Source organism: Athene cunicularia (genome assembly GCF_003259725.1).
Source record: "Athene cunicularia isolate RWA chromosome 2 unlocalized genomic scaffold, athCun1 chr2_part1, whole genome shotgun sequence".
NCBI classification, from domain to species: domain Eukaryota; kingdom Metazoa; phylum Chordata; class Aves; order Strigiformes; family Strigidae; genus Athene; species Athene cunicularia.
In genome coordinates, this window is record NW_020799095.1 from 45,937,652 (window position 1) to 45,964,980 (window position 27,329).

General features: G+C 41.8%; 1 protein-coding gene across 3 annotated transcripts in view; it reads right to left on the reverse strand.

Moving 5' to 3' along the window:
* Positions 1-3,824: 3,824 nt before the first annotated feature.
* GALNT11 (polypeptide N-acetylgalactosaminyltransferase 11) overlaps positions 3,825-27,329 on the reverse strand; it is a 51,460-nt gene continuing 27,955 nt past the window's right edge. For all 3 annotated transcript variants that reach the window (XM_026842729.1, XM_026842728.1, XM_026842726.1), the window contains exons 7-12: positions 24,539-24,656; positions 22,661-22,813; positions 19,948-20,166; positions 16,495-16,599; positions 6,207-6,344; positions 3,825-3,960 (exon numbers count right to left, since the gene is read on the reverse strand). In XM_026842729.1, coding sequence (XP_026698530.1) covers positions 3,829-3,960; positions 6,207-6,344; positions 16,495-16,599; positions 19,948-20,166; positions 22,661-22,813; positions 24,539-24,656 — 865 coding nt within the window. In that variant the 3' untranslated portion in view covers positions 3,825-3,828. The remainder of the gene's footprint in view (positions 3,961-6,206; positions 6,345-16,494; positions 16,600-19,947; positions 20,167-22,660; positions 22,814-24,538; positions 24,657-27,329) is intronic.

The following is a 27,329-nucleotide window of genomic DNA, read 5'->3' on the forward strand; positions in this document are numbered from 1 at the left end:
TACGCTGTTCTGCTTGTACTGGCTTTGGCTGGGATGGAAGAAGCCACCTCCTGGGGTGCCCTGCTCTGGCTCTGTGCTGAAACCGCTGTGGGTAAGCACGGGGAGGTGTGGAAAAGCCTCAAGGCCTTTGTTGCTGCCAGGGAGGAGCCGGGGACAGGGCCGGGACAGCTGACCCCGACTGGCCCGAGGGTGTCCCCCACCATGACCTCGTGCCCACCAATAAAAGCTGGGGCAGGAGGAGGAAGCGGGGAATGTTCGCTTGGGATGTTTTTCTTCCCAAGTTACTTGTGAGGGAGCCCTGCTCTAGAGATGCTCCCAGGCCCCTGCCTGCCCAGGGGAAGCAGTGACTGAATCCCTGGTTTGCTTCACTGGAGCACAGCTTGTGTTTCACCTGTTAGAGCACCCTTTCCTTACCTCAACCCACATGTGCTCACACTTTCACCCTTCCACGTGTCTGCGAGGGGCTGGGTGGGGTTAAACCCTCACCCTGCTGCGGTGAGACTGCCTGGCACCAGAGACATTGATGTAAAGTCCTCAGGACTGGGTCAAGGCTGAAAAAGGGCTCCAAGATCTACTGCAGAGAAGTGGGAACCAGCGAGGCCAAAGGTGTTCTCTCAAGTTACTTACCTACCTCCAGCACTTAGGCTGCTGGAAGATGGAGGAGCCACCTGCAGCAGCCCAAACATGCCCAGCTTCAGCCTTCGGGAAGCCAAATGGGGTGGTGAGCAAACACACAGCCCAGGGTCGGGCTGTTGGGGAGCTCACCACCTGCCTGCAGCCCTCAGACTCAGAAACGGCAGAGAAATGAGCCAGAGAACAAAGCTGCTGTCAGCCACCCACACCGCCAACTCCATGAGTCAGCCAGAGCCTTAAAAATTGGTCCCAGGCCCAGTTTCTTTACAAGTAATAAATTCTCAGTATGACAATGGCAAACTGAGTCTACAACAGCTTATAACCTAGGATAAGGCTTTTCCCTCTGTGCTTCCTATTCAGCTGAATTCCCAAAGGTCAGCTGGGAGCGGTCACTCAAACAGGAAGAAAACTACAAATTTCCACCTAATCACAGGCAGCCCAGGCAGGGCCTGGCTAAGAACAGTCAACTGATTCAGGGCTCACAGAAAAGATTTATAACCCTCCCTTGTTCAAATTCTGCCTGCGATGACCTGGCTGCAGCACTGCACAGATATGGCTTTGGCTGAAAATCGTTCACTGCAGAAGCGACCGATGCCATCACCTCCATCTGCTCCTGGAACCCAGCACTAGTCCCCAGGTCCTGGCCAGGGCTCTGCCCAGCCCCACCAACTCCCACTGAGGCCACAGCCCCATGCCTGCAGTGCTGCTTTCAGGGAAAAAAAAAAGAAAGAAAAGAAAAAAAAAAGTGTATTATTTACATAAGCATGAGGTAGAATATCTATCTATCTATCTATCTATCTATCTATCTATCTTCTTTATATTAAGGAACAACCAGCTGCAACTCCACGGTCCATGAATTCTACATTCTTGTCTGTTATTGCAGGCTTAAGGACCACATGTATTGAGCTGTTTCTGACAGCAGCCTCCAAATTTCCTCACTGGGAACAAAAGGTCAAATTTCCTCACTGGGAGCAAAAGGTCAAAATTCCCTGTGGCAGCACTCAGACTGTAAATAAAACAACCTTCTGCTTTGCCTGTTTGAGGATTGTTTGCTTTTTGATTTTTTTTATTATTTTTTAAAAAGACAACATAAAGGCCTCAGAAGAAAAGGCAGAGCAAGGCTACTGCACAGCCCATTTGACAGTCAAAACAAATTTCGCAGCCTCCAGGAAAGCCCAGCACACAGCTGAGAGCAGCTGTACCCCCACCGGCCACTGCTTCACACTCGCTGGTGGGAGGAGTCAGGGTTAATGAGGCAGGCGTCAACGAAGCTGCAGCCCATCCTTTCACCCCCAACAAGGACTGGAATTAATTCCACACACAACCCAGGCATCCGCCTGAGGAAGGGGGGATTTGTGTAAGGACTGGCGGCATCAGCCCGGTCTTGAGCTGTCGGCACGCTGTGCCGGCTGCTTTGCGCTGTGCCGGCTGCTTTGCGGCCGCCCTCGCTGCCGCTGAAGGGCTTCAGCTGGAGGCCACTGTGAGCTGACACCGTGTGAATCCATTGCAGCCCAAAGGCCGGGCAGCCCCACACCGCTCTGCACAGCCACCTGGGAGCCGATTTCGAGGCTCCGGGTGCCCCTGCGAGGGCCGCCTGACCCAGCAAGGTGCACAGCTGAAGGGGGCTGGGGTTATTTTTAGAGACACTTCCTGGGAAGGAAGGAAGTTGGCTGGTGCCTAACTTAGTTATTCCCATTGTAATGCTTTATCTGGAAGAACTTCCACTTCAACCTATTGTTCTGGTTTACAATTAGACCCTGCTTACCTGGTTCCCCCTGCCCATGACTCCCTGCTGCCAGGACTGATGAGCCAGGCAAGAAGCTGCGCAGTGGCAAGGGACTGCTCTTACCTGCTTCTTTTCTTCCTCTTGCTTTTCCCCTCCCAGGGCGACTGCCCTGGCAGATGGCTGAAGGACCAAATGCAATCTGTCACAAGTGAATCTCTCCTCTCTGCAGGAAGATGCAAGTCTATAATTACTCCAACATAATCATTATTTGTCTCACACTGCCCAAAATGTCAATAACTGGATGCCGGATGATTTGGTGCAGTTGGAAAAATGTTTCTGCCGCCCAAGAGAAAGAGCAAGGCTGATCCTGGCGCTGCTGATGTCCGAACAGCACACGCTTCCCAGGGAAGGCAGGATGCTGCAGCGTGATAAACAAGGCCAATGTTGCTAAGAAAAAATATGCTGGGTAAGAACAGCTTTTCTCTTCTGCATCCGATTCCACGCACCAAAGAAGCATCCAGGGCTGAGGCAGGAAGTCAAAGAAAAATCAATAGTGAAATAAACGAACTTGGGAAGGGGAACAGAGAAGTGGAGAAAAAAAAAACAACAAAAGACAGAGAGAGAAGTAACTGTCAAGCCTTCCAAGATGTGAGAGAGGGAGAAAGAGCCAGCTGTGAAGAAATGGGAGTGAAAACAAGGGAAGACCCACATTGTATGAACATTAGTTTGCAACAGTCTCTAAACTGGTGCTTGCTGGTCCAACAGCTACAAAGAGTAAGGCCATACAGATTAATAAAAAAATGATGCTTTATTTTAAATGCAGCTACTGTCATGAGTCATCAAAATAGACTTTGTAATAGTTACTTTGTTTTAAATATGAGGTGACGAATGACAGCTAAGAATTTAAACTACATGAAATGTCCTAAAATTGTAAATTAAAATAACTAAATTTAAATATTACAAATTACAATTTCCAGAAGAGAAAGGGAATAAAATTATTTTCCCGGAAAAGTAAAATAATTTGGCCAGTAAATCCATACTAAAAACATGAATTGATGAAATACTGCACATGAAATACTTGAAGAGGACTCCTTTCTGTCACTGTCATTTAAAAGATCCACAAAGCTAAAATTTCACAAGTTAAATTACATTGCTCTAATGATTTATCTTACTTAAAAACTGTTCAATAATCCAAGATAATCCAAGGAACCGCTGATAAATTGCACTTCTACACGCTGTTCTGCAGTAGGGCTGCTGCTCTTACTGCTACATCTGACCAGGGACTGGTGACCACCTGGGCCTTCTGCACACAGCTCTTCATCGCAGAGTGTTTTTAACGGGTTCTTGCCATGGGTGGGCCGGGTGTAGCAGCTGAGGGCTCCTCACAAAGCCCTCCAGAATGACTGGAAATCATGGCTGCAGGGGAAGCAGGTCTCAGCTTAACGCTTCTCAGCCGCATCCGCACTGTCTCAGCTCTCGAAATGCCACTGCTGAGGAAGGGACCCATCACAGATGGCCATGGTCACGTACCCTTTGTGGCTAAGTGGATCTACCACCTTCATACACTGCCCCACGGAGACCTGGTAGAGGCGGTTGTTCTTCTAGAGGAGAGAGACAGACCGATGGGATTTATTTACTAAACTGCTGTGCTATTCCACTGTCAAACTGAAGCCAAAACTGATGCTTAAGGGGAGGGGATGCTCCTTCCTGCCAGAGGAGCCTTTCAGCAGCCTCCCTGCCACACCAGCCCCACGGCAGCACCATTTAAAAGCCAGAGTGCAACACACCCCCTAACCACATTCAGACCCTGAAACGAAAGTTCTCACATCCTTACAGGGACCCAGTTTAGATTTTGTCTAATCAAAACCATTCCCCAGCACCCAGCAAAGAGGGAGCCCACAAGGCTACAATGCAGCACAGCCAGGCCCCTGCTCTGCATCAATGCCGCTACCCCAGCGCCCGCGTGTCGGGGAGCTGCCACACAGTGTGATAGGCCTCTCGTGCATGGTGTGTCCCAACAGCAGCGGAAAGGCCAGGCCCTAGTCACATGTGCAAAGAAACAGATCATTCTCCTTCCCCCAGAGGACCCTGTCATCTCCCCTCGCTAACAGCTTGTTGCAGCGGCTTTGGGCACTTCGGGGCCCCCTTTCTGCCTGGCAAAGGGCTCTCCACACAGCCCCACCAGCTCCCGTGGGCAGCAACAGCCTGCTCTCCTGCATGGAGGGAGCAGACACGTGAGAACAGCCACACTGGGCTCTCTGTGTCACTGCTTACGGCTGTAAAAGCAGAACTCCAGTGAAGCAGGAGGACATGGAGAGAATACGCAGCACTCCTCCAGAACAGGCCCCCACACCAACCTTATACTGTAACCCACAGTGCGCAGTCAGCCTTTCTCTGTACCAGTGACTCGCACACCTAACATGTTTCCCCTCGCTCCACAAGTCTTCACTTCTCTAGAGTCTCAGCCTGCTCACATATTCCTCAGGTGAAAGGTGCCCCACACCTTCCATTTGCCCTCTCACCCATCTCTGAACCTCCTCTGGCCCTAACTGAGCCTTTCTGAGAGGAGGTGACCAGCACACACCGTACAGGCAAGCCATGTTTTTCTGTTGTGGTTCCTATCCCCTTCCTAATCAATCCTAACGTTTGATTCACTCTCTCTTGTTGTTGATCGCTACCGAGCACCCACATGACACTGTTACTGACCCTCCTCCTGCATGCCCAGTGGCAATGGCCAGATCAAAGCCCATGTTTCACACATGAAGATCAGATTCTCTACCACCACCACAGGTATTACCTAATAGTTAATGTGCACTGAATTTCAACAGCCTTTCTCTCAGCCTTGTAAAATCTTTGTCCACTAACTCAAACTGAAGAACCCTGAATAATCTCTTGCCAGAGGTGAATTTTTTCAGCTCGCTACTCCCAGTGCCGTTGGCAGCTGTGGCTGTGGCACTGCTGGTGCGGGCTGTGGCAGAGCTGCAAGATGTCTCTGCGAGTGTCAGGCACACACAACCCTGGGCTTGCACGATACCCACCTCTATCTCCAAACCATCCTGGACTGCAGCAGCCTTCCTTATTCGACTGCACTTAGGAACGCGTGCTGCCAACAAGCAGCATGGTATGAACCCAAGATGGTTCATGCAGAGCTGTCCTGGCAGCACAGCAGGCAGTTCTGGCAGTGCCCTCCTCTTTGTTCAACAATATTTGTACTACAGATTCTACAACGCCAAGGGCATGTGAGGGAGCAGACTCTGAGTTAATACCCAGGAGCCAAATTTCATGTGTCTGCAGCACTGGCTCAGTTTTGTGAAATCAGCCACTCCAGACTCTGCATGATTAAACTAACAAGATGCAATTATAGGGCAGAAGCAACTGAATAAAATCTCCTCAATCCCCTGCTCTGCCCTGTGTTTCTTCAACACTAAGCAGAAATCACCACATCCACTGCTCCGTCTCCCAGCCCTGCAAACATAACACAACAAAGAGCTGTAGGGTGGATTTTGTTCTCTCTAGCACATCCCTATGAGCCACAGTGCTGTGGGTGGCTGTGAAAAGCAGAAAAATAGGCTAAATAGAGCTGCAGAAACCTTCCCATGTTGCAAAAGGCCCACATGTCCCAGAGCACAGCAAAAGTTTTACTCAGACTGAAATGCAGCCCCCAAAGCCCAGGGAAATTTTGTACAGGCTGCTTAGACTGTAGGCTAGGCCTAGTACAGTACAATTGACTTGGTACATCTGAGGTTTAGTCATAATTAAACTCAACCCTGCTGTCCTGTTAGTGCTGCTGTCACTTACTGAGACATGAATTACAAACAACGTGCTATATGCCAGCCACTCCACTTACCCCGAACGTCCACTGCTGTGAGCCGCCAGACCCGTGACACTTCATGAGACGAGGTGGATCGGATGAACGAGTTTCCAAAACATCCAAGCAAAGAAGATTATTTAAAATCAGCTCATGATCTTCATTGTAAATCCAGACCTGAAAGAGAAGATAGAAAGACATTTATCCCAATGTTTCAGGGCAGGCACCTTGCATCTTTTGTTCAGCTACAGAGGAGGTGCTCTACCATCTGCATCTGTGCTTGCCACGCTCGCTGCCTCTTTGCTGCCTTTTTTCCAGCAACTGAAACGCAGCTGCAGTGCTCTACTGCCTTCCTAACACAACACAGCACTACCTCACGCTGAGGCACTAGAAGGACCCATGGTGATTCTACCCTATAACTAGTATTTTTAAAATTAAGCAGCTCTAGTATGTTCCTCCTGTCCAGGCAGCTAGACAAGATAACATGACAGGCAAGTGGTGGATCTCCAAGCAGGTGAGCAGCCACTCTCTAAGCAAAGTCATTAAGCCAGGCAGTAAATTTCCATATCCAAAGATGATCCTTTAGTCATGAAGGAGAGGCTGGTTGATTGCCTCAGCTCCACATAGGGAGCCAGCATGAGAGCCAAAGGAGGATGCTGGATGATAGCAGGAGGCCCAAGAGCTGTGGGGAAGGAGCTTGGCAGGCCAGGCACGCGAGGCCAAAAGGGATCTCCAATCTTCTTTGAAACTGCTGCATTAGCCCATAAACACATAGGAATTTATTTAACATTGTGCCCTGGGATCCATTCACAGATGCTGAATGATGAGAAACCAAATTCAGCTGTGCAAATTCTGGAGCCAGGTTACATTAACTTCCACACTGGTCTCAGGGTCCTACTCCTTGCAGCTGGTGGCCTGGTGCTCAGGAATCTTTGCTTGAATAGATGATCAGCATCATCCAGGGGCTATCAAAACTTTCCGTACTGCTCTCCAGGGAGAGAGAAAACCTGCTGCTTTACCATTCTTATGCTGAAACTACTTGCTCCACAAGTGACAAGTTTATGGCCTTCTCTGTTCCCCAGCCAAACTGCTTTTGCTAACTGTGCTGTGCTTAGAGGGAGACCACCCCTCCCCTTTTAACACCCAAAATATCTTGATCTGGACGTCAAGAATCTGCACAATATCCCAGCAGCTCACACCGCAGTGGGAACTGAATTCAGCCCCTCTCTGGGGCCCACCTGTATAAAGCAAGAATGCACTGGTTCACATTGGTGGCTTCAACTGCATTTGGATTCATGAATTTACATGACATTAGAGGAGCTTCTCTATGATCACACTGAAAACCATTATCACCTCTAAAGGAGGCAAGGATACACTCAAGCTGTCAGATTGTCCTATGTGCTACTTTAGCAGAAGCAGGTATTTTTATTGTTGGCATAAAAATAAGTGTCAGGTACCTTCAGTTGCTGCAGTTCATGCCCATACCCTGCTGGCTCTCCCTGGGCTGCTTTGGAGCAAGGCATGTCTGGCACAGCTGAAGGTCCAAGAAAGCTGGACCATCAGCCTGACCAAATGGCAGAAGCTGCTGGTCTTCCCTCCCCGCCTCAGGGCCTTCAGGTCTGCAAAAACCTGGGCCAAGATCAGTAAGGTAGAGGACCTGGAGTTCTCATAACCAACAGGAAACTGATCCCTATGCCAGAAAGTAAAGAAATGAAGGAATTTTGGTGTGTGCACATCAAAATACCCAGAGGTTACACAGGGGCAGGGAAAAGGAGAAAAAAGTATATGAAAACTGTAACACCACAGCGCAGTGAAGAGACAGACCGTGTGGCTTAAACACCAAATTACTGCTGTTCTGAAGGCCCAGCGGGGCCCCTGCACTCACACGGCCCCTGGACAGTATCTCCCAACCTTTCTGAATGTTGAGCAGGCAACAGCCAGTCAGGGCTCTTGCTCTGCTACAATCCCAGATCCAATCCCAGGCTGGTGTGTACATGGAGCATCCCTCCTCATCCACCTCACTTGTTAGTATTCACTCCCCCCTGATTTCTGAACCTGTGAAGGAGAGGGAACTGAGCCCCTCATAACTGTACCAGAAGTACCTATACCTACAGGCATACCAAGTTCTGCTGCTGCACTCCTCTTCCAGCCCCATTTGGATTTCACACAGCTCAGTGCTGCAGTAACCATGCCCACTGTGTGATTATTTCTTCTTTTTCCACTAAGTCTGCATGAGTTTCAGACACCAAGTATAAAATATCAAATTCCAGGCAGAAGTCGTCAGGCAAATAAATTCTGATTTTTATTTTATTCTTTTGTCTGATGAAACCAAAAACAGCCTTCTGGAGGGAGCTGTGTATGATTCAGGACACTGCCTCAGTTGGACAGCACGATTGAAAAGCGTACAGTTCATTCCTTACCACAGTGACTATTACAATACAGCAACGGCCACCTTAGAGGAAGTGCTAATATTACATTAAAATCTGCCCTAACCTCAGGCATTCTGTGCCTTCTAACATACTACTTCTGTTTAAACCCTGTCATGAGAAAGGAAGCATGGTAAGATTAAAGACAAGAGAATGGAGAAAGAGCAGGACTTGCCAGAAGAGTACTATTATTAAAATAATGATGGAGCTAAATTCAAACAACTGATGAAACTGGTAAGAACTGAGAGAGAAGACTGCAAGAGACACAAGGAGCAGACCTTTAATCAAAAGCTGAGTAATTGGCAAAGAACACAAAGCAGTGATTAAATCCAGTGTGATATTCTCAAGAAAGGCTTACACAAGATGGCCAAAATTACTTTCAAACTAATTATGTGTTTGGTGTAGAAAACAAAGAAAAGAGGAAAAAAGGCCCAAATCTGGGACACATTATGGTTCCAAATTCAGATTAGAGTATCAGTATGAACTTGCAGATTATTAACAGATTCAAGCACAAGGAAAGCAAAGCCACGCCATGGGGACTTTTTGTTACATAACTACAAGCTTTTGCATACTCCAAAATTTATTAACTACTTTTCTGCTTAAGACTGAAGGATGATATTTAGCTCTTGTTACAAGCTGTCATGAGCAACAGCCCAGTATAGGAAGGAAACATCTCCTGACAGCCAGCACAGTATCAAATGCGTAGAATCAATAAGGTGCCTGCCTAGGATTTACACCTCAGTTCTGAGTGATGTCCTGTTTTATCCTCCTACATATTTTCTACCAAAAAATGCAGTTTTTAAAATTTATTTTAGAAAAAAAAAAAAAGGTAGCAGACAAGGTGCAGGATAGTTTCATTTCTACTTCCTAACACCTGGGAGAGTATGACTGTCAGATTTTGGTTTCTAAAAACAGAACTGTGCCCAGCTGCCACCACAAAGGAAAGCAGCCCCTTCAATTGCTGTTCCCCAGAGACACATGCTAATGTCTGATCTCCTCCACAGGTCTAAGGAAAATCACTGACCATTTTCACTAGAGTCAAAGAAAAACACCAGGATGCAATTAGAATATGATGAATTCTTTCTGTTTTCAAATAAACCCCAAATGGCAAATGTTACAAAAAAACCCTCTCCCCATAATTAAACTAATCAAGTTTGGGGTTAAATAAATTATTTAATTTGGTGAATGCTGTCAGACTGGCCTCTTTCTAGCAGCTCTTTTTTCCCTAGCTCTCAACACAGGCAACAGAAGAGGAAAGTGCAAGGACCCCTTCAGCCTTGGAGTGCAGTGGCGCAGAAGACTGACCCTCCTGAGATTCTAGATGTCCCCAGAGCACCTAGAGATATTCCCTCAAGCAAAGCATTTCAGGTTTGGTAGCGCTCAGATGCCTGCCCAAGTCTCCCACCCATCAGAGTCAATGCCTTCACCTTTGGCTACAGAGATTCTACTCGTCCTTAGTCACCCAGACCAACAGTAGATGGTGTGAAATGGGACCCGCAGATCTGGGGTAAGCGTTCCCACTGACAGAGCAAAGCTGCCATGCATATCCTCTGGTCACCTGCAGATAAATGCATAGCATGTGCTGGAGTAGGTCTTGTGAACAAAATAAATGGGAGGAGGTCCAAAGTACAAACTCTGTTAATATAAACCTTCTTTATTTTTACACAGGTGCAGCTTAGGAAGAACTGAATTTGAATTTAGTCCCCTCAAAAGGTAGTTCTGACTATTTGCAGATTTAAGACTGAGGATTCCTTGGGCTTCTAATACCTTCAGGATTTTATTTCATCTCCATATAACACAAACAAATCACCCAGTCTTCTAGATTGATTGCTAAAAAAACTCCATTAATCTCATTTACATACAGACAGGTAGGTAGAAACAGGGTTCTCATACACAGCTTAATGAACAGTTTCAGTAATGATTACAGTTTAATTCCTTCCAAGGACAGCAGTGTGACACCGCTGATGACTGGATATGGGGGATTTTTTGCTTTCTCATTTTACTAATATTTGGATTTCCTTACTGGTTTCAAGTTGCCATTGTTGGTAAGAGAGGCATGCTCTTCACTCCCTCCATAAACCCCTATATCCTAGTGATCCCCCTAAGATTATTCTTTACCATAATAAAGAGATACAGAGCTGTGTTACTCAACATTTTTTTGTGTGTGAAAGATAAAATTATTCCTACAGTGAGATTGAGTATATAGGTAACAGCTAGCTAAACTACTTTAGAGGAAATTCAAGTGAAGAAAGGGTTCAGATGGTGCCTCATCATCTAGAAGGATGGCCCATACTCATTCCTTTTGAAACATGGAGTCAACTACAGAAGATTGAGTCCAGTGTCAATACAGAGAATTGTGTTAAAACAAAACCTATCACCTGACCTAGGGAAAAACAGTAAATCAAAAGAATCTGTAATAGATAGAAAATGGAAGCTCACTGTTCCTAGGGAATAAATATTTCAAAATTATATGAAATAAACCAGGAAGCGTCAGCCTACCCTTTGGCTTTCAAAGTGCAGTGATGTGTAGCAAAAGGCATGGCTGGCCAACTGGCAAAGCTTTGTGAATATACACTCTTATTTAGTCTGCAAATTGCATTAGCACCAGAAGAATGCACTGAAAAATGTCAGTAAATACAATACAGTAACTACTACAGAAACAGTCCTTTGTGTGAAAGAAAATCCCTGCCGTGAACCATGCCGACAGGAGCAGCATTCCAGTACTTTCATCAATTACAATCTGTTGCTTAGATTGGCACTACTGTAATATTCAGTCAGACCGTTTTTAAAAGACAAAAATTCAGCCTAAGAGCACAACAAAGCTGCCTCAGCACTGAGGAAGAGATGTGCCTAGCAATTCACATCATCACAGCTATTTGCTCCTGTTATTACAGACAACAATGACATCACAGCACCAAATGACAGCAAAGTTTGGTCATTTATAAACATTATTTTAAGCTATTGCTATACCAGAAATCCAATGTTCTCCTGAAGGTCATTCCAAAGCAGATACATGCTTTCTGTTTCACAGTTCAGTGTGTCGCTGATGTTTCATGACAATTTGTTAGAGGGACCGAACTGTGTTCCTCCAATAGTTTATGGAAAAGCAGCAAGTAGACTTAACCTGCACATCTTCACAATCACTCCAGACATGTGTTGTATCAGAAAAATCAAACTAACAGCCATGACCCGGAGGTTCAGGGAAAAAGATTTTACAGAAGAACCACGCATGTGAGCACATCCTTCTAGATTCTGACTCTTGAACAGTTTGTAAAGTATGCATGCTTACATTTATAAAGTGCTACAAGAGCATTAACTGAGCTTTTCTGAAGTTCTTTGCTCAAATCAGTTTGGTTGGGTTTTTTTGAGTTTTTTTTAAAGTCCCAGAGCACTGATACATGTGCTTAGACACCTTAGCACCATGCCCAGCTTTTGAAAGCTTAATATATTGCTAAGAGAAAGGTTAAGTTACTGAAATGAAGCAAACACACAGATGACAGGTTATAACAACAGAGGAAAGTAAAGCTCAGAAGTCAACCTAGTGTATTTAAAAATAAACAGTAGGAAAAAAAAATCCAGCGGACTTTCTTTAAGAGGAGATTTTTTTTGAAAACGAACTTGGCTTTAAGCATTTAGGTCAGGAAGAAGGCAAGCACACATTAAACACATGACAAACACGATCTTCTTTCAGCTGTTAGATCACAAACACTCCCAGCAGTTAGTCTTGTTGCTGGTCTTTATGCTTCATTCCAAAACCTTCCTTTTCAGCGTTCTTTGATGCTTCTCTTCCAAGCTTCTCAGTAACTACTTCTACTCCAGCCCAAAGCCTGCTTCAGCACCCTTGTCTCCTAATCACCACCCAATTAACCTTGGCATGATGTTTTTGCCACACCACTTAGTTATTTACTTGCATTTTCCAGACACCTCTAGCCTTTCATGATGATCTTTCAAAGTGCTTAAATATCTTCTATCCTCCTTCAGCACCCAAGTTCTTGTGGCACTACCTTGGGCATTCTCAGTTTTGTTTCCAGAAAGAGGTCACATGCACTACTGAATTTCAAGAGGGTATTTACTTCAGTAATCTTGGGAGTTCCTACACACAAACCACTCTTCAACTACAAAATTTGTCATTACATGTTGGTCTTCTGTTTGCAAAATTCACATTCAGTTCTTTTGCTTCTTCTGTTACTTCAGACCTCTTCACACTGACCCTCTTTCTACTACATTCTGTCACCTCTCCTATTTTTTATATTTCCAACAGTTTTATCATTTATTCCTAATGTTGTGTTCAACCCCCAGAATTATCCCAAACTTTGTATTTTTGTTATTGAAATGTTGTAGTTTTCATTATAGCTTAGAGAAAGACAAATTCTGGAATGTTTTTTGGATGCATCACCTTTGTGAGAACTACTTCCCTTATTGCTTTTTCTATATATAGCAAAAAGATGAACTGTCATGTCAAGTCCTAGAAAACAGGATACTTGGATGTGCTTGAATAATTTTTAGCTTTAATGATGACCATCTAAGTCAAAGTGAATGAAAAGTATTACCCATAATGGTGATACAATTGCTAGTTTCACAACATCTCTTATTTCTTTTAAATCAAGGAGTTAAGTGAGAGTTTGAAATTTTTCAACAGCCATGAAGGCTACAGAAAACAAAGTAAGCATAAACTAAAGGCAAAACAGACTTGCTTGTAAGGCAAATCTCACGACTTCAGGGAGTCTTGATTTCCTCACACACCCACTTCTAAAGGTCAGCTCTCACATGTGTGAATTGTCTATATTACACAGAAGACCATTTTCCAGCCAAGAGATTAAACAGAAGATCATTTTTCAACCAAAAGAACTGCAACCAATGAGTCTTAAGGCAGCTCAGTTTTGTTTTCAGCCCTTTGCGTGTCTTCCCAGGTGGAGATTGCACCTTACTCCTTCAACTTACTGAGCAGTAGCATGTATCTTTTGAGGGAGGATGTTATCTATTCACTGAACAAAAGCAGCCTGTCAAGAAGGAAACAGCAATAACTTCTTCCAGTTCCTCAGGAACAAGTTAAGTGGCATCAAATTATTTCCACAGAAAGCACAAGGCTGTGGTACTCACTGTCACAGGACACCGAAAGATTACATGAGGTCAAAATACAATTAGATACTCACAAAAAAAGCAAAAAAGCTACAAACACAGCATCTTTGGCTCAGAAAAACACTAAAAGTCACAAAAATACTGCTCACAAAGTGTAAATGTTATCTTCCAGAATAATTGTCTGCATTAAGCAACACACACTTAACTTGCTGTCAGTGGGCATCCAGGGGACAGGATACCTGGGTACCTGCCTTCCATTAGACACAACACAGGCTTTCCTATTCGGCTAAAGGCATAAACCAGACGGTTCTTGAGCAAAAATCAGGTGAAAATTCTAATGGGTTGAATGTTACCAGAAATTACAGCAAAAAGCTTCCAATACTCAAGAAATTTCTTTCTATTTTTGTAAGCAGAAGCTGTTAAGTAAGTGGCATTTCTCTCTACATTGTTCCCACATATCTACAACAAGATTGTTCAAGAGTATATGAAAGCAAGCTGGCTGAACGCACTCTTGGGATTTATTAGGAGAGCAAAATAAGTCTAATGGCAGAAAACCAAGTGTTGGTTATCATACTTCGTTGGAGAACAATATCACTGTGAAAGAAGATAGCACAGCCAGGGGTTTTTTGAGAACTAATTGCTTCATTTACTTCCAGTAAACTAGATTAAGAGAAAAGAAGCCAAAGATCAATGATCTGAGCATCAATTTGTCTTTCTCAAAACCAAAAGGCTTCCTGAAGTTTCTGTCTCCACTAAGAAAATAAATAAATGAATGAATAAAACAGAAAAAGGTTTTGCTAAAGAAAAACAAGAAGCCACGTGGCAGTTCACTATTAGAAATATTGCAGGAAGGAGAAGGGAAACAGTAACTGTGAGGACCCATCTGTTCTTACTGTGGGCATAATCCACTGAGTCATTGCTGTCTTTACAGTCTTTACATTTACAAGACTTGATGAATTTCTTACAGCTAATGGAAGAGATCACATAGGAAAACCTTCACTCCCATTCCAGCTTAAATTCATCCCCCTTTAAGAGAGGGACCCCCCCATTTGGCCATAGCGATGATTACTCAGTACTCCAGAGGCAAAGTGCAGGGATGTATTGCTTGGTCCTAAGTGACAACTGGAGGCCATGTGTCTAGAGGCAACCATACTTTATCCAGACACTGGCTAACACGCTTCACACTGTCTTCCTCCATCACATTCAACTGGTGAGGCCACAGGTAGGAGGCAGAAAGTCCCAGCAGTTGACAAAGCACACAACTTTTTATTTGAGACTACCACAAATCATCCTGCTTCTACTGCTGCAGTCTCCATACCCTGAAAACTACTGGCCATTTCGTAAAGTATCAAGTTAGTCTAGCACAACTCCCCTTTGGTAAAGCTATGCTGCGTTACATTCCATGCTTCATTTATTTTGTGCCTTTTATTACTTTTCTCTTTAGATGTGATCTAGCTTTTAGACTTGGGTCTCATGGGCTCCTAAATCATAATGCTCTCAATGTAGTTCTTAGCTAGGTGAAAGTCTTTGTGGTATTAGATGAAGATCTCTCTACCTTTGAGATTGTTTATCCAAGTCCTGAATTTCTGTTGCCTGAAAGAACAGAAGTGGAATAGCAAAGGCTTCATGTAGTAATATAAAAACTCTCATTAGATTTTCACATCCATCCCCAATTAATCCCCAGATCAGCAATTCCCCTGAAGCTAAAGTATTTTCTAAATTGCTTAGAATATGTTTAAAAATAAGAACAGATTGTTCATTCACCCCAAACTACAGCCACTCCAGCAGCAGAGGCCTAGTCGTACAGTACACAAAGAACAGCAGGCCAGGAAAAGACTGCCTTATATCCCACTATGAGCAACTGAAATGCTGGGGTTTCAACCCCAAGCCCCAAATTAAGACTGACATATGGGTGATTCCCACAGCCCTTCACAAACGGGAGGGGGGTGTGGGGGTGTGTGGTGTGTGTGAATTTGCCTTTAGGCTTCCCTCCAGGGTGGGGCCGGCCTGGCAGACAGAGCCATTGGGTAAATGAGCCCCAGGTGTCTGCATTAAGTAAGCAAAGGTCAGGTGTCCCACTGAGGGATAAAAGCTGGGACCCCTTGCAGGCAGCGGCAGTGTCTGTGAGGTGGATGTAGAGTTCCCTGTTGTGGAAGGAGCTCCTGCCTCCCTGGGACTGGGCTCCAGTCAGGTCTGGCCTTTGTAAATGTGGGCTCTGTAGGGATTCATTATGTGGCTTCCTTGGTCTTATGTATTTGGTTTGTTGACTCAGTTGTCTCCCACCCCTTCTATGAGAGACTGCATTTCACCATTTATTCCACCCACTGTTGGTTGTGCGGTGTCATGGTTGGGGTCAGTGGGATTGATGTCAATTATGTATAATCTGACTTGTTTGTACCCCCAGCACTCACCCATTTACTGACCCTTTTGTATCAAATACAGTTTGGTTATTGGTTCATCTTTATGCTGGCTGTGTCCTTTATGCTAGGCCTAATAATCGGCAAAACAGCAACTGACTGAAAGAGCTTCTACAAATTCTGAAGTGTCCATCAGTGGATTATGAACATATCAGGAGCCACTTAAGGATAGTCTTCAGGCACAGAGATTCGTTCCAAAAGGATAGATTATCATATACAACACTCAGCATTAGTGGGTACAGAGCAGTAAGCTCCACAGTCTCCTCAGCCAGACTTGAAGTTTGAACAATACTCTGAAATCAGCCTGCTGATGAGATATTATACTTGGGCATTTTGCCAGCAGGAAAACATATTAGCCATTTGTAAGATGTGAATCACTATTCAATATAATTAGGAATATCATACCTGGTTTTGATCGTTGTAGTCACATTCTCGAACCACGACCAGGCCTCCTTTCTGACTTGGGTGACCCTGGGCAACGAGGCATTTGTTGGTTTGAAGGTGATACAACTATAAAAGGAAAACAGTTTAATGGAGAGTAAGCAACAAACATCACATACCAAAGGGAACATTGGTAATGCTTTGGAAGCCCTAGAACTCAGCATGCTCACAAAAAACCCACCTCCTTGCAATTAATAAAACCCCCAACCTTTTTTCCCTTTTAAAATACCATTTTGTTTTTCAGAGTTTGGAGAAAAAACAGTATTAAATAGTAACATTTTGCTAATTACATAAAAATTTCCCTCTTTATAGTACAAGTGCAGTGTACACAACCTGGCTCAGCACACACTGGCCATACTCTCAATTTTCTTTCCCCAATTCACTCCCCATGAAAGTCTCAGGTCCCAGATACTTGCTAGCTCAGGAACACTGACTATAAACTACGTTTTACTAGAGTTTAGCTTAAATGTAAGTCCCATCCTACAGCCTCTCTTCATGAAGCAGGACCACATCTTTGAAAAAGGAGAAGGAATTACCTAAATACAAACATCTTCAGAGATCTATGTTGTTTGCAAGTTGACTTTCAAAAGCATTTTGGTAACTGAAAAGCCATAGTTATCAGCTATGTTATTTTAATGACAGATCAGGGAAGAAGAGAATATTTTACAAACACCCAAATGCTCATTCCAGTTCAAGTGCACTACATAGTTTCATTTGGAGTAATGTTATATCAGAGTACTTGATTCAGGTCAGGAGCTGGAACCATCAAAACTGGAAGCATCTACCATCAAAGCAAACAAGGAGGTTCTCAGCAAGTTAGCAATCTCTGTCCTGGTTTGGGGAATGATGCCCACCCTAGAAGTCACCCATCTGCAGAGTTGGAAGATTAGGTTGTCCTATTCCAACAGTCAAGAATCATTCAGATCTTGATGCAATCCCACAGAGTTACTTAGCGAGACAAAACACCTCTAGTTCAGCTTTAAATTATATGCATGCCCTGAACTAACTGGTAGCCAGCAGAAGACTTCTTGTCAGCCTGATTATTTTTCTTCCCCTGATGTGGTGGGGATCAGGCTATTCAAGCAGCAATCACTGCCTGCACATCAAGAACTGCACTGCACACAGCCAAGGGTACAAATGAGAAAGGCAATTATTCTAGCAATGGCCATAGCTATACCATTTCCTTCACCACAGCAAAGAGCCCCGCTCTCTACCGTGTGAATGGGAGTACATTTTACAGGCACTGGGTGTGTGCATGTGTGGGAGACAGCAGGGCCCCAGATCTGGCATGCACATTAAAAATAATTATTTCCAATCTGGAGCTGAATGTAGAGGAAAGAAGCATTTGCTGTCCTGAACTCAAGGCCAGGATGATTAATTAGCTAGCTGCATTTTATTATGAAGACGCACATAGCTGTCTCGGTATTTGTATCAATTCTACAGATTTTTAGAAACCAAAAGACACTTCCAGTAATAAGAAAGAATTGCTCCATCACATGACAGAAACATTAGAGTACAAATACCAAATAATATTTTTCACTAAACACCATTTCTGGCAATAGCTGTCCCAAGGCACATCAACAGTCTCCTCAAGTGCACCATGTTTCTCCTGTTCCCTACACACATCTGAAACAAATTACACAAAACCTTCTAAGTAACATTTCCTCACACCCCAGAGACTTCTAGGAGAGATCTAATTTTCATCATTCTTCACTCAGCAGAAGGCTTTCAAACCATACAGCTACATGAGTTTTATATGATTTTTGTCCTTGTTTTTATTGGCCGTGGTGATCAGCATTTGATAACACTGTTAAGAACTGTCACAATTTGTGATCATTACAGTTCTTCCCAGCTGTCAAACCAGCACTTATCTCTGGCCCAATTAGCTTTTGAGAATAAACTGGGATTTGGAGTGATTCATCCTGAATCCTAAAGAGTCTGGCATGCATTGGTGACATTGGCTGATCATTCTGTTCCTTGTAGGCATCTGGAAATAGTTTATACAATCATCAGAGCCAAAGCTGATTCTCTCACACAATGCTGGGTATAATTCCTGAACCCTGGAGAACAAAGCTAAGTAACTGCACTTTTCTGTGTCTGGTCTCCCTCTTCTTAAAGGGTGCACAAATTAGACCATGGGAAATTATTGCTAGAAAAATTTCCCCTTAAGTGTTGTTGAGGGATTCAGATCCCTCGAGTAGCCTCCCCCACATCAGCAATTCCTTGGTTAGACTTCTGTATGAATGAAAGCAGAAAGCTATTAAATTTAACAGGGGGGTGTCCATGTGTGTGTCTCACCAGAGGAATTTAACAACTAGGGTAATCAGCTCATTGTATCAGTTTTATTCAGGGAAACCACACGTGTTTTACCTAATAACTAACTTTACAGCTTGTCTAGGATACTATTATAAAAACACTGCAAAAACATGGATTGCCAGATAACTGCTTCCAAGCAAAAAATAAAATCTAACGATATCAATAGGTTCTGCATGAACTCAGGTCCTCCAGCCTGAATGTATCTGCAGGACCAGCAACTCTCAACAGCTACTGTAGTCTGTGTTACCTTGTGGAGAAGGTCACATTACTATTTAATGCTCCCAAATACTGAGCTAGAAGGGAATCTGCCACACATCATCTATGTGCACATGAAATAGTCTATTCAAAGGTCTTCTCTCTCACAGAGAAGACCTTGAAAAAGTTGTCTTGGCTTTGAAGTTATCCATTATTTTTGGGAAGCATAAAAAGGACACATCAGATGAATTTGGTGCTGGAGAGAACAGATACAACCGTATGCTGGCTTTGCCTGCATACAAACCCGTAAACATGGGTGTCAGAACTAAGGCATGAATTTAGTCATGATTTCCTTCATGAATACAGGTAAAAATTTATCTCCTCACTTCTACTTTAAAGAAAAAAGGATCAAAACTCATTTTTTGTTCATTATCTAACAGTCAAGACTAGAAAAGCCATCATCAGTCTCAAATGGAAATGTTCATCTTTGCAGAAAATTAGTTTCCAAACTCATGCCTTTTACTGGATAAATTACATTGTACTCTTATCATAAACCAACAGAGCATGAATATTTGAGGCCAAATTTCTCTCTACCCGAATCCATCTTCAGAACCAACAGCCATGAAAGCCCATTCTAAAGACATCAAAACTGCATAACTCAGAGCTTTGAAGCAAGAAGCCTCATTGAATAGTATCTAGTGTGATGATGAACTGAAATATAGATCAGAGTGAAACTGATTTGCCTTTGTCTAAACACACAGATTCTGTTATTTTAAAGACAGCTCATTGCAAAACTAAAACTCTATACTGTGTGGAAACAGATTATTGTTCTTGTATTTGAGCAAATCTTTCAGAATCACAAAATAATTTAAAAAACAGAATTACGTATTTTTAAGTTTATCTTACCCTTCCACGCTGGATTATTTTTGGTCGCTTCTGTGCTCTATTAATGAAGACTGGCTGTGGAGCTTTGGCGTTGGGCCCAGATATTTGCATCTCAGGATAGATATTATCTAAATACCACTTAAATGACTTGCAGTTCAATCTTTTTCTCAGTTCTACACGGTCAGTAATATTTCCATAGTTCCTCATCCTTAGCTCGGGTCTCAAAGCAAAATACTGCTCCTGTATTTAAGAGAAACAGGTTGGGGACAAGAAGAAAAGAATTTCAGATTACTGATTTCCAACTCTTTCCTGTTTGCAGAACTCCCCATTTAATTTAATTTGCTAATGCCTTAAACCATTAAGTTTGAAAGCATTAGGAAATTCCAGTATTTAGGTTGCCACAGGAGGTGAGATTTATCTTGTCTATGTCTGAGCTAAAGCTAGACTGCTTCTTTTGATGAAGGCACTTCTTGGGCATCAATCTGCTGACCTTTTTTAGATGCCAACTTGAGGAGGAAACAAATTAGCCTCATACTCTGTTGGCAATAAGGGATCCTAAAGTCATTATGTCAGAAACAAATGTGTGCATCATCATCCTCATCTGGCAAAGATTTCTTTAAATTAGTTTGATTGCCCAATTGATTATTTTCATTGTTGTGAGGTTCAAGTGTATTTTGTCCTCCAGTTTCCAACCTTCCAACTTTACAAGTTACCAGGGCAAAAAAAACTCAATATCTGAACAGACCTATAAAGAGAACTATCTTGTGAAGTTCAGTTTTTCCTGTTCATCTGCATCACCTCCAGAAAGGCTCCCACAATGGTATTTTTTCATGTTCTAATTTATGATTGTACTTGGAATTATACCTGATTAGCAGGGACAGATTAATATTCCAGCTCAATTTTATAAGATGTTCAACTCTAACAAACAGGGACAAACAGGAATTAATGAATGTACAACGTGGCACGAATACTATTATATTATCAAAATTAGAAGAAAAATCGCCTTGTAGAGTCTTTATTTCCAGCTAGATGTACAGATCTCACAGAAAAGGCATTGTATTTGCACATTAACTCATTTACTAGATATTTTTTAGAAATCAGTTTTCAGGGCACTGAGCTATAGTTTTTTGTTGGATTAATCTCTAGTAGACATCTGGAATTTGCTTACCATAATGTGGCTCTGACAGTTTTCAATTATCTACTGCCATCTCTGATATTCAGATGACAGACAGCGTCATCAAGACAAATTACACATCTGTCCTTATCAGGATCTTTGAGCATTTGCATGCACTGGATGTATCACTCCTATTTTAATAGCAGAGGAAGGAGAAGCACTGAGTATATTAGACTGCTGGACAACTCTGAGGAAGTTTGGAGATAGACTGGACATCGCTATCAGAAATTCATCTGCTCCAAAAAAGTAGCTCTGCTATTCCAATTGCATTTTTTCCTGGTTTAAGTTCAAATTTTAGTATCCTACCTTTTCCACATTATTTCCATTGTATACATGAACCTACTTTTACATTTTGCTTTTGACAGTTATGAAAAATTAGCTGTTTCCCTTCCATTATGCAACTTTATTAAATATTGGTATTTGCTCTTAGCTGCAAAACAGGTCATTTACGTCTTATCTTTGTACCATTCATCACACAATCACTTCAGTAAATTATATTGCATTACACTTATAAAAACAAAAATATTTTCAGGCTTGCCTTCCATATGTAAATCTGTCATAACTATACTCCAGCAACTATCAGAGAATTAGATTAGAAACAGCTGGAAACATTCAGGAAATAAATCTGTGATAAGACACTGCTAGAATCAGCAGTTTAAGTCCTTGTTGGACAAAGCAGTATCAGCTGGAAATTATAACAAAGAATCAATTCCAAGCTTAAGAGAAAGCCACCATTAATCACAGAACAACTGTGTCCAGACACCAATAAAAGAGAAAGTGATAGATCAAGTCCACCAATGCATTATGGAGATGGAGAATGAAGATAGAAGTTAATGACCCCTAATAGGTTCCTCAAACTGACTGCACATCAAGATAAAGGATGGGGTTTGAAACATAAACCTCTAAAGAATATGAAGTTAACAAAATAGGTCTTGTATAGAAATTGTAGGGAGCACAGGAGTTGGCCACAAAGCAAATCCTGTGGTCTCACAAGACACAATGTCCTCAAGTATCACAGAGATGAGGGCTTAACCAAAACCTGATGTACATTCAAAAGCATCAGTACCAAGATCTGAAGACAAGGAAGGAATTCACTTGCTCTTGAATACAGAAGTCAATCCTGACTGATCTTCTACGGCAAAACAGACTAAGAATCAGACAGCTAATTAAACCAGAAAACAAGCAAGCAACCAACAAAATTGCTGTTTCACTAACATGGAAATTACCTTAAGGCATATAGCAGTATATAGCTGCCATATAATACCGATTTGGACACAAAACAGTACAGAGCTTACAAGAACTCACTCATCATCTTTTCCTTCATTAAAAAGGCATAAAACTGAATCTCCTGCAGGCAGTGTAAGAGCGACGAGACTTGAGCACTCAAAAGCCAAATGACAATCTTACAAAATTTAGGAATTCATGCCAAAATTAAATCACACTACAAAATAAGACTATAGAAGAAAGACCCCATTAGAGCTGCTAACAGACCCCAATGTGATACAGTCCTTTGACAAATAAGCCAGTTAACTTATTTCATGACCTAGAAATGTCTCTTACCTTATATTCATCCATCCACACATGTGCCAGCCTCAGTGAGTTATGAGCCATAGTGTCCTGTCCCCCGGGTGAGCCATAGGGACGCCTTTTACGGAAAATGTGTCCCACCCTGGAGCAGGGGATGATCAGAAGTCTGCCACCACACATCCAGATCTGCCCAAACAAAAGCAAAACAGACCTCATTGTATGTATACTGGCAATGTATGTATACTCATTGTATGGATACTTAGGCAGATCTATGCATTATGATGGGACTAGGTGTCAGCAACATTGTCCCATATATCATGCTTTCTAATAAATCAAATTATCAAATCCACAGGTTAGAAAATATTATATTTTTGTGATATCATCACACTTGCCACATAACATGTCATGGCTTACACAAAACATAGTAAATTTTCTAAAATTTTATGCTCTAATGACCTATTAGAAAACACTGAAACCTACTGGCCAGGATTCAACTTGCAGATTAACATGTCCACACTTCCATAACAGATAACAAAGATCAGTCAATATCATCAAGGGAGCCTGGAGATGTTTTCAACTAAGTATAAGCACCTATTTTACACAGCTGTTTGTTTCTGTTAATTATAGGGAATTACTCAGAAATACTGTTCATATTCAGCTACTACACTTAGGTGCCTTAATCCAGCTTCACTGAACACCAGATTTAGATTACATTTACACTCTACTTCCACTTATTTTTTTTTAATTTCTTTTTAAACCTCAGCTTCCAGCAAATTATCATCATTGGAAAACATATTAGTCCAGCAAAAGGCCAATCTCAGAAAAATCTTTTCACATACCACTTTATAATCAAGTCACTTCCAAAACTCCTCCTGGATAAGATCAAGATTGAAGTCCTTTACAACTCTCCCCCAGGGAGATGGGGCTTCCAGATCTTTTAAAGCTCTTTGAATATACTCCAGTTTTTAAAAGCCCTTTTTATTGAAACTGTGTATTACACAGTAACAACCATCATTTCCTCACCCTCCGTACACTTCTACTCAGATATCTAATAACTGTATTTTGTACTGAAAACCTGAAAAAAAAATTTGTTTTTTCAGTACACACCTCTAAACCACTCAAATTTATGAAATGACAGTTCTTATTTTTGAGCTCTAATCTTGATTTCTCTAATGACTCAGTTTGACAGACTCCTCTAAAGTTCTGGGTGTTGTATATTTGATTTTAGGTTGGGGTGGGGGGAGGCTGTGTTCACTTTTTAATACCTTTTTCATATTTATCATGATAGCATCTCATTTTCAGGCAGATTGTTGTCAAACCTGTTGATGAATCCAATTCACAAAAGTGAAGAGGCAAACAGACATTGAGCACAAAAAGTTTTTTCTTTCCGGGGAGTGATATGGAAGATGAAATAAACTCCTCTACAAGACTCTTAATTTAATCATAAAATATTTACATTTCCAGGCCCTCAAAAAGGAGGCTGAAGTGTCTGAAAGTCCATACATGTCTAAGGAAATATAATAAGCTTACTTATTACCAATGCTGCTGTGAGCCATGCATCTTTTTAACAGACTTGTGAAATTCATTAGATATTGCTTATAAACTCATTTCAGAAATTTGCATGATTGTTCTTTTCTTATGCTTCTCTGGGTATTATGAAATGCTCCACCTAAGAAAGAGCCACAAGCATTTAACTACAGAGCTCCAAATTCTCTTTAATCTTCCCATTAAAACGTAATTTAAAGATTATTGTAAAGGCAGTTACTGCATGCTGAAGGCATCCTTCCTGGGAATAAGTGTGTCAATTTCTGTGTGCAAATAGCTATTCGAGTGCTAAAGAAATTGTACATAGGGAAGAGAAGCAGCCAGACACTGAGGTTCATACTCCAATACATGTAAAAGCCAGATTACCCGAAAAGATATTTCCAGATTTTCTCCTCCCCAGATGTCCATGCCACTATCATATTGTCCAAGTTCATTAAAGTACTCGCGATACATGGCAAAGAGGCCTCCAGCCATAGTAGGTGACCTAAAAAGGAATATTGGAAGTAGTTAATTTTCTTCTAGAGAAAAAAGCCCAATAATTTTAGCTGAATCTGCTAGTCTCAAAGCTTAAATTTAATACATTTTAAATAATATAATTTAAATCCTGCAGACACTAGAAATCAGATTACACTGCTAGCCTCAAAACATTTGCAGATCTGTAAGTGGTACTTATGATCTTTTATTATTCCAGTACCTATAAACCATATTTCTTTGCATAGCAAACAAGCAAAAGGGATAGGACAGAGAAAAAGGAACAAAGCTGTTTCTCTACAAAAAAAACAACCCAAACAAAAATTAAAAAGTAAAAACTTGTACAAGTTTGGAGTCCATTGAGTTTTCTACAGTGAAACTTAGGAGCTGCCTTTAATTAGATCTGTCTTTACAAGAAACTAGTTTCTCTACAGTTACAAATGTGTACACTTGCACAAAATGTGGGGCAAATTATACAGACCAGGCTTGACTGAACTGCAGAAAGAGTAGAATCTAGAGTACACATTAATTTCCCATATTAAATTAGATCAAGAAACAAGCTATTTTTTATATATATATATATATATATATATATATATAAAATTAGATAAAAAAGTCCAAATTTTAACTATACAAGCCAGGAGGCTGCTAAAAGTAATGCTACTCTGCAGCTTAGATAAATACCAGGAGCAGCATTGTTTCATCATTGATGCAGTGATCAGTTAATTGGTAAGTTATTTACAGTTTGTACACTGGCATAGATGTTCGCTTCAGCATTTTCTGGTTTTTCACCTTGCCTGTTACTAGAATGGTGCTTTATTTTGTAAAAATCTGTATATGACCCCCATTGTACAGTCTCTAGACTGAATTGCTACTGTATCACAAAGTTATAATATGTAGATGTCCTAGAATATTTAAAAAAATATATTAAAAACACTACATAAATATGATATGATAGTTGGCACATACAATGGACTGGGAACAGGATTCTTGTAATCCTTACTAATAAAAACCTGTGACAAAACCAAGCCCGAGTGTGGATTTCCTTGCTTTTCTCACACAATTTTCCACTACAGCTTCTGTCACTTTAAAGCCTGGTTTGAAAGGGTGCTCTCAATTTTTCAATCCCTGGCACCAAATTATTTCATTATGAAGGTCTCTAAAATATAGAATGTAAGACCTTCCATTTGATGGAAAGCCATTTTCAAAGGCTAAATAGCAATCTACCTTCTTTTTCAAAGCAGGCAGAGACCTCTAAGTAGGAAAAGTCACTCTCGTACTTAGAAAATGTATTATTTTTAGATTACTCCCTTTAAGTTAAAGTTCTCTGCCTTTTTCATGGGAGTTTTTCCTTCAAGTGAGTTGAAGGAATGCAACAACGGTGTTGAACACAGCAAGAACTAAAGTTGAGACATCCCCCACATTAACTGTGAGAGCAGTTCTTAACAGAATAAGATTTAAGATTTTCTATGCTGGTTCCCCATTCAGATTTTCCTAGTCTGTCCTTTGCCTTCTAGCTTCAGAATTGCCACCGTGACACTTTCCAAACAAGCCAAACTGTTAAGCAACTTAAGGATTTTCCTGGCTTCTCAGACCAAATCTTGTGATGGGCAGGCGTGGAAAGACTAACTGCACAGCTGTCAGACAACAGCAAAGAACCCTGTGCTGGAGCTGCTTGCGTCAGCCTGAAATGCTCTTCATTTACAGTCCAAGAGAAAGAGAGATGAGACTGCCCGATTTCTTTTTCACTTTGCAATCTTTTGAAAGTACCACATTATCTGCAAGGAGTCAGTTTGTAAAAAAGACAAAGTTCTTCCACCTTACAAACCTGAATTCTGCCCTGAGAAAGATACCTGCAACTAGAAAAGGTACCATCAGTTTCTTGCCATCATTCTACCAGCACTGGCCCATCTCATGAAGCGATTCACACTGCGACAGCTTCTATTCTCGTGTCTGAACCAGATGTGTCTGCTACTAAAAAAGGCATCTACTGACATCATTTTATAAGTTACACGTCCAGTAGGAACCAAATCTTGCCAGTTCTGTATAGGCAAGACAGCCACCAATGGTTAAGACTTGAAAGACCCACAAAAACAATACACACAGGTTTCCAGCAGACATTTTTAGGCATTTGCAACACTGTGCAAAGAGTGCATTTTAAAGATGGTTTTCACATCCACGTGTATTCATTTAGGAAGCTTTATGACAAAATAATTGCTTGTTTGAGGAAAAATATAAATTAAACCTGAAGCAAAGAAAATTATGTCGACATAGAAAATTACCATATGCTCTGATGTTCTCTCCCATCAACTAGGGGACCACCTTCCTATTACTAGAAAAAAATTATTTTCCCAATCTAGCAATTCTTTAGCATTTAATCACAGAAATTGTAGCATCTATATAAAGTGGGATAAACAGGCATTACTAGCACAAAGACAAGTTATCATAATCATCATTAAGCCAAACAGACAGACTGGAAACAAACATCAATGCATAGCTCAAAAGTGAAATTACTGGGCAGATCTAATACAGAATAGCATGAGCTCCTTCAGACTTTCATCTTTAGCAATATCTGCTGATATAAGCATTCTCTAGAAGTGTGTTTTCTTGACCTAGTAAGACAGATATATCTAATTCGTGATTAAATGCAAGAGGTTAAACTGAAAGAGGTAACAGTAACCAAAAC